The following is a 7369-nucleotide window of genomic DNA, read 5'->3' as shown; positions in this document are numbered from 1 at the left end:
TCCATTGTCAGACATGCAGCGCACAATAATGTACTACTGCTCTCGGTGAATTCAACATGTAAACATCACAATGATACAACAGATATCCAGTCACTTGTAGAAAAAAAGGTGCTGTCGGGGGAAAAAACGGTAGACACAAGGGGCATACCCTTCAACGAAAAACGCCCACAGGAAGCCCCAGAGGAAAGTTGTGATCGAATTATACCACCTGTACGCCGTGTAAAAGCTGCCTCGCTTTTCAGTTGGTAGCATTACCAAGGATATATTCTGGGTGCGTCGATCATGGCCTGTCTGGTACTACTTCTCGCCTTCGCAACGTCGGTGGTCGGGATGAACTCAACGGGGGACGCCTGTGATGTGTGCGAGTGTATCGAGAATCTGCACACAGTCAATTGTACTGGCAGAGGCCTCAGAGAACTACCCACAGGCATCCCCAACGACACTGTGTCACTGTAAGTATTACAGTTAATATAACTCAGTCTCTCTTGCGGTGCGTACCATCGGCAAACTGTGACTGGCAGTCAGTGAAAAGGCAAATGTCAAAAATATCTCAAGCAGCAATCAAAGCAACAAATAATAATTTGAAAAGTACAACCAATAACGTAACGAAAATATCTCCCTTACCAATGTAGTAAGAACAGGTACATTTTGATAAAAGACAGTAACTGAGCATTTTATTGACAACATGAGAAGGGGATTTATACTGATCTAATGCTTAGAAAGACAAGTCTAAAATCAGGTCAGTTGAATCAGAAATTTAAGGCTGATTTAAGGCACCATAATTCAAAGAGGTTTTTTTGACAAATAACAGTTGCGTTCTCAGACTTGGCACTGAATAAAACTCAGTGGAATGAGAGTCACATAAAAATGTTGGAAGCTGCAGATTCTCAAATGATTTCTGCTTTATATTAAATTCCCTGCTTCTCTTAACAGCGAACTGGGAGAAAATTCCTTTCGTGAGATACCTTACGACGGTTTATTGGAATTCAAGTCCCTGTTTAAGATGTAAGTTTTGCATATTACTTTTAACGAGAGTGGTGCAAGTGGTCAGCTGCATTATGTAGGCCTACTTTACCTATTTGAATTCAAAGAAGGTCTTAAATAAGGTATAATAATGAACAAGTATCTGCTTGGTCAGTCTGTTGACAATGTGCGCTGATGATCCCCCAAGCCAATAAAGGCGACGGGCATATCAGCGTCCATGCAAATATTTATTTCTCATTTGTGAATACCTTTCGAGTCAGAAAGTGAAAACAAGTTTTAAAAAAATTAAATTCCCGACAATTTTTTGTCAACAATAATTTCACTTTTGTTTGCAACACCCCCTCTATCTATGATATAGAATGTGCCTCATGCGAGTAAGTACCTTATCACGTGCTTTTAATAAGCCCAGTCGCGGGGACGACTTCTTGACCAATAGGGATGACTAAAATATCTTGGGTAGTTAGGAATGGAAATTGTTGTTCTATTTAATATTTCATGGGTTTTGCTTCTAAATAAGCATGGTTATTTTCCACGTGTTTTCCATTTCATGTACCAACGCCCGTTAAAATGCGTCTTTGCATAGATTGTAAACATGTATTATCATTTAAAATTAAACACCAACATTTGGAAATAAACGTGTTTCGGTGTTAAGAAAGTGTTACCATCCGATGAACGTGTTTTGGGTCCTGTTATTAACTCCAAAATGTGTCATTTTTTCAAAATTTCTTAACACACGAATACGTAATGGTTTTTTTTTAAATACAGGCGTGTTTAGCTTTGGAATCTTAACACCACGACACCGTCGTCCTTGAGTGTTACCAGGAAGAGGTATAAGAAGGGTTAACCATGAACACTTAGGTTTTTTGGGGGGAGCGGGTTAGCGTAGCGGTTCTTTCCTTCGTTGCACCAATGAGGGCCCGGGTTCGAGTCCCAGCTTGGCCCAGACTTTAAGTGCATTTGGTTTCCTGTCCATTCTCGCTCTCGCAGGTTTTCTCCGGGTACTCCGGTTTCCTCCTGCCTCTAAAATTGGACCTTCTTCCTAACTCCGTAATGTGATGCTGATTAATAAAGTGTATACAAATAGCCTGAGTTGCTGAAAGCGCCATTGAAACAAAACAACAACAACACTTGTTTTTTACAGTGTGCGCCCTCATTCATACATTCTCATTATGGACAGATTTCATTCCACGTTGGCGCCGTTCAGCATTCCTATGTACACAATGGTTGGTAGTGTGCCTATAAGAGACCTGCTGTTTTGCTTCCTTTTTACGCTCAGAAACCTAAACGGCAACCTGATCGAGAAACCCTTTGAATTGCCAGAGTCCGTGAGAATATTGTAAGTAACACTTGATATGGTTATCAGTTTGACAGGAATTAATAACATTTTGTAGTAGGGATATGCCTTCGACCTTGAGAAACAGGACTCTGCCTCGGTTATTCGTACATATACAGACGCGCACTGTAGTAGTCTGAATGCCAGTCCGTATGTGTATAATGCTATCCACATTAAACTTAAACCTACGAAGCAAGGACAAGTGACTTAATATTACCAGAAAATAACTACGATGAATTCGATGAACATTAGCAGGTAATCATACCATTAAGAAGGCTTGAATTGACGTTTATTACCGGCTTGGTTTTGTTTGTGTGTGAGTGAATTAACGTCACTAAATGCTTTCTCAAAAATAATGCCATCGGTGAACACACTATCGTAGTGCTTTAGGCCCATGGTTCCATACAGGTGCAGCCAGTGTTCAACGGATGCGGCGAGGGGACGGGGAGTGTAAATATTATGTAAACGTTTTGTTCCAGGTTGCCTACCTAATATCCACGTGCATCTATACGTATCAGCATTTCGTTTTGTGTTTTGCAGTACCGCATACGGGAATCGACTACAAGACATGAAGCCGATCGTGAAAAATGGTATCAATCTACTTTCAGCGTAAGTGCAGTGTTGAACCAGAACCAAGTCAAGTGGTAGTGTACTGTAACGAAACAGGGTAGGCATGAATGCCAGTCTAAGCCGTGAATTATTAAGCATTGCGTTGACCAATCAGCGTCGCGTAGAGCACTAGGTCTGGGCGCTTGTGGCGTGCTTAGAGCGTGCACAATCAGTTGGTGAGTTTTTCGCTGCTGGGTCGCAGAGTGGCAGGATCGTGGAGGACGCTGTCTACCGTTCTATGCTGTGACTGTGCGAGGTATAGTGTGGACGCTGCACCTGGGGCGCTGCGTGTTGTGACTATAACTGGTAGGTGTAGTAGCGAACCGTATTGGGTCTAGATTACTTTAGTGATAGAGCTGAGTGTCGTGAACCTAGGCTGGGAGCTAGTGGTCTTTGCTGTTGGATTGCTTGTCGTCTGTAAGCACTGATAGTGGGGTGACGGCTGGAAGGCAATCTTGTCATTGTGCTAGCTAGCCTTGAGGTTTACTTGATGTACTCAGATCGCTGTGAGGGTAATTTCCCTTTCGTTAGATCGACCCTGTTTTGCATGGACACTCTGTGTTATTTGTGTGAGGGCTATCACTATTTAGAGAGGTAACCCTTGGGTTGTAGGCTAGCTGTGTTTAAGTTAGTCGGGTGGTTAGTTAACCACGTGAGGCATATTGTATTGCCTTGTGAGGTATATTGTGTACATAAACCTTGGGTGATTTATATACCTTATTGATTTTTATTGCAATAAATCAAATACTTGATTATTGTCCTTGGAAATCCTGTGTCACTGTGAGGTTTATTTAGGTTTCCCTGTGTTTCATTACTGTATAACCAGATAAATCTAGTCTTTCCTAATTGGTGGTAAACTTCCACCCAACGAACTGCCCCTAGGCTTAGTCCGCCGTTCGTTTACTGATATCCCCCCTTGTGTCAGGGTAGCCGCTCATCCTTGCTCAAGGTTAATAAATATATTTGTGGGGTTGGGCCAAGTCAATTCCATCCCTGATCCGGCCGGTTACTGGGTCCACCACAAGAGGTGTCAGTTGCATTCGCCACAGTACTATGTCCTCTACTATCCATGTTACCGAAATCCGAAAAGAAACAAGTCACAATCTTTTCTGTTTTGCACTTAGCAGGGCCGTGTCAAGTGTCCCGTAGGCCCCCCGGCATAATTGCTCCTTAGGCCCTTCTGTGATTCACCAAATTGAATTGACAGTAAAGTTAGTTGGATGTTCTCGCCTTTTGAAGTGGCATTTTTACTCGCATTTTACGGTATGCTTTGAATTAGGGAGTTTACGGCCCGATCCCGCCATTCCTCAGTCCCGCTATGTCGGTCGGATGTTTTGTCCAAGATTCCCTCTATAAAGGCTTGAACTGGTGATGTGTCACTCTAAAACGGAGTAATATGGCCACAGTTATGTCATGTCCATCCAGGCAGCGCACAATCGCAACACAGTGATGTGTCCAGTGCAGACGTCTTTGTCTTACCTTGCTGGGTCCACATCCCCAATGGCCCATTTTTGTCTCATTTCAACGGGAGTCCAGTTACGCGTTCCCAGTTTGTCGCGGTTCTTCGTCGTACCCTTAACTTTGTTAGGCTTCACGATGACAGATTCACTTCCCATTCGCGTCGCATTCGCGGAGCCACGTCTGCGGCTATGGTCGGTGTATCTGTGCATGATATCAAGGTTACAGACGTTGGGAGTCGAGGGCTTCGTCCAATTTTCAACACCACCGTCGCCGTTTCCACTGCTACCGCTGCTGTTACTGCTTCTCCTTGTTGTCGTTGGTGCTGCTTCTGCTGCTGTTGTTTAAGTTTATCAATTTATTCATTTGACTTGTGTCTTCTTGCTATCTTTTATAAATTAGTACAATGAGGTTTTGTGTGGATTATTTGTGCGATTGAGTGTGGAGTACCAAATGTTTGCTTTTTCTTCATTGTAAACGGTGCATGACGTTAGGACCGTGATAACAACTTCTACTTAATTTCAAGTACGGGTTTTTCATACATAAACGCATATTACATGTAATTAACATTGTATACTCGGTGCTTTTACCTACCTATTGCGAGGGCACTCTTCCCCGAGGAAATGCTTCCTGCTCCACTTTTTGTATAAGACTGGCCAATTTTCCAATGTATACATTCCTCATTGTTGACTATCAAGTCCTGGCTACCAGGTCAATCTATTTGTTCCATTTGGAATTGAAAATAAATACATGCAAGGTTAATGGAGCAGTATATTAACCTTTTGGGATGGTCAGAACAGCACCAAAGTACTTTTTACATTTTCACGTTGGCTTTAAATTCTATCCACAGTAATTTCGAAGAGAACAGCATTAGAGTCCTGGAGACAGGCACCTTCAAAAGGTGCAAAAACTTGATTAATCTGTAAGTATAGGCAAAAATACGTTGGCCGTATGAAACAGCACTGTAGTCTCGAGAAAAACATCAAAACTTCAGAGACTTGTGAGCTGTACTGTCAAGCAAATTTCTTTGGATGAGAGCAGCGTATTCTGTCTGGGAAAGGACTAAATGACGATAATGCAAAAATCCCGAGAGTGCTATATATAACAACATTATGATCAGATTTCGTGAGTGCCATCCGACTTGCGATTCCTAAATATCTAGCTTGTGATAGCATGGACTTCTATTACTCTTCCTATTCTGATATTCGGGGTCAACAATAATTTATCGAAGATGAGCGGGTTACAAGGGTTTGGGTGTCTAGTCTTGGTCAAAACGAGTACATGCAGTTGAAACGTACAAACCTATAGTCACGCCAGCAACAACGTCTTGGGAAATTGGTCAAATCTCCTCCCGAAATAAGCCATTTGCGAATTAAATTTGAATAAAATCTGGTACACTGCGTTATCAGATTGCACATGAAAGTAACAATTTGAATTCCCCAGGCTAAATACGCTGTTGCTATATATCGTGACTCGGGGCAAGCTTTAGTGACCACCATTATTGAAATGGACTGGTTCCTTTGTCCCTTCTTACCCATTAAACACAGTGTATTGGTGCAAGGCGTCTCTTATGTAACTAAGCAAACTTGCCCCGAATCATGAGGTAGATGGCAATAGTGTTTAAGTCCGTAGAATTCAAATTGTTACCAGATTTTATTTAACTCGCAAATGGCTGGGGGAACTCACTGCGCATGCATATGTACGAATGCATACGCTCATTTTCTATTCACGCACGCGCATACACGTTGAACAGCCACGATGAAGTTGCACAATAGTCTGGTACAACCTTGCACGCGGCACTGGTACCGGTGGTCGAAAGTTATGTTCGATGCCACGTGTATAGTAGGGCTACATGTACGTGTACTTGACGCTCGTGGCCGGCCGATTGACGGTCGGACGCGAATGGATAGTGCGCACATTATCATGGCAGCTAAGTTTCCGGACCCATACTCTGCCGACAGCATGGAACACGTGTATGATTTGTAATAAGGGGTTAAGAAATACCTTTCCATTAAACCATCCAGTGTGAAAGTTAAAGGAGACCGAGACTGTTCGTCCATTTGTTCGTAGCACACAAACATGTACTGTATATACATGTACATGTACACCAAAAAGACCCTGGAGAATGCAAGGTAAAGAAAACAAGCAAAACATAAGGGCGCTAGAATTTCACAATCGAGATTTGCGGGTGCGCAACAACATCCTGCTTTTTCTTACTTCAGGTTGACAAAGTAAAAAGATAAAATTCGACAGTCTGAGATAACTAATCTCGGCATTCTAAAAGTAAGATTACAACATCCTGAGATAATTGACGTCACACTTCTTAAAATCATTGTAACACCTTTGGGATATCGCCAGTAAAAAGCTCAGGAAAATGTGACACTTTGATAAATTCTGCCTATTTTCCTTCCCGGTCCTTTACTACAATTCACAGGAACTTGAAAGAAAACAAAATTTCGGAAGTACAGCCTGGAGCACTTGCGGGACCAACGAATATTTATAATTTGTAAGTCGGCAATCATTGAATTTTAAAACAGAAAAATCAGTACCGTATGCAGTCGGGTAAGGCTTTTTAAGTGAAGTTAGTTTCACTTTAGAAATGCCACCATCCCCTTAACAATTTTACAAGCTGCCTAATGGGAGCCTGTGTTATACCTGTTTCGTTTTTTCAGGACTTTGAGAAAAAACGCTTATTGAAGAACTTGGACCAGTTATCACAGAAGGATTGCAGTATACGAACTTGTGAGTAAAATCTTGTTATCTTTGGTGTATATTTTTAGCTCGTCGGTCAATTCCGTATACGAAAGGATAACAAAAAACAATCACATGCACAAACGCAAAACACACAAAAACAAAATGTTAAAACTGTATGGAGTGTGCTATGAGGCATTTTTCCTGTATGAGCATCCCTACTCCACTCCTCAGTAAGTTCTCTCTATTGTAACACCAAAGTTACATTAAAAAAGGTCACAGAATAAACGTACA

The 7369-nt window shown here is 42.0% G+C and overlaps 1 protein-coding gene across 1 annotated transcript; it reads left to right on the top strand.

Annotated features, from left to right (window-relative positions):
- LOC147795310 (uncharacterized) lies at positions 1–7104 on the top strand. The gene is made up of 7 exons (XM_087132089.1): positions 1–452; positions 934–1005; positions 2261–2320; positions 2858–2926; positions 5235–5306; positions 6819–6890; positions 7057–7104. Exons 1-7 carry the CDS (start codon positions 283–285, stop codon positions 7079–7081), a joined length of 540 nt encoding a protein of 179 aa, XP_086988215.1. The 5' UTR covers positions 1–282; the 3' UTR covers positions 7082–7104.
- The last annotated feature ends 265 nt before the right edge of the window (positions 7105–7369 follow it).

This window comes from Acanthaster planci, unplaced genomic scaffold (genome assembly GCF_054643075.1).
Source record: "Acanthaster planci isolate LZ-2023a unplaced genomic scaffold, COTS_SCS Contig79, whole genome shotgun sequence".
Lineage (NCBI taxonomy): Eukaryota > Metazoa > Echinodermata > Asteroidea > Valvatida > Acanthasteridae > Acanthaster > Acanthaster planci.
Note: the sequence above shows the minus strand (reverse complement) of the source record. Positions and strands in the feature narration are given on the sequence as shown.

Coding starts and splice junctions, on each gene's coding strand:
- LOC147795310 (XM_087132089.1), top strand. CDS start 283: ATGGCCTGTCTGGTACTACTTCTCGCCTTCGCAACGTCGGTGGTCGGG. Junction 2,927..5,234: donor GGTATCAATCTACTTTCAGC/GTAAGTGCAGTG, acceptor TTCTATCCACAG/TAATTTCGAAGAGAACAGCA. Junction 6,891..7,056: donor CCAACGAATATTTATAATTT/GTAAGTCGGCAA, acceptor TCGTTTTTTCAG/GACTTTGAGAAAAAACGCTT.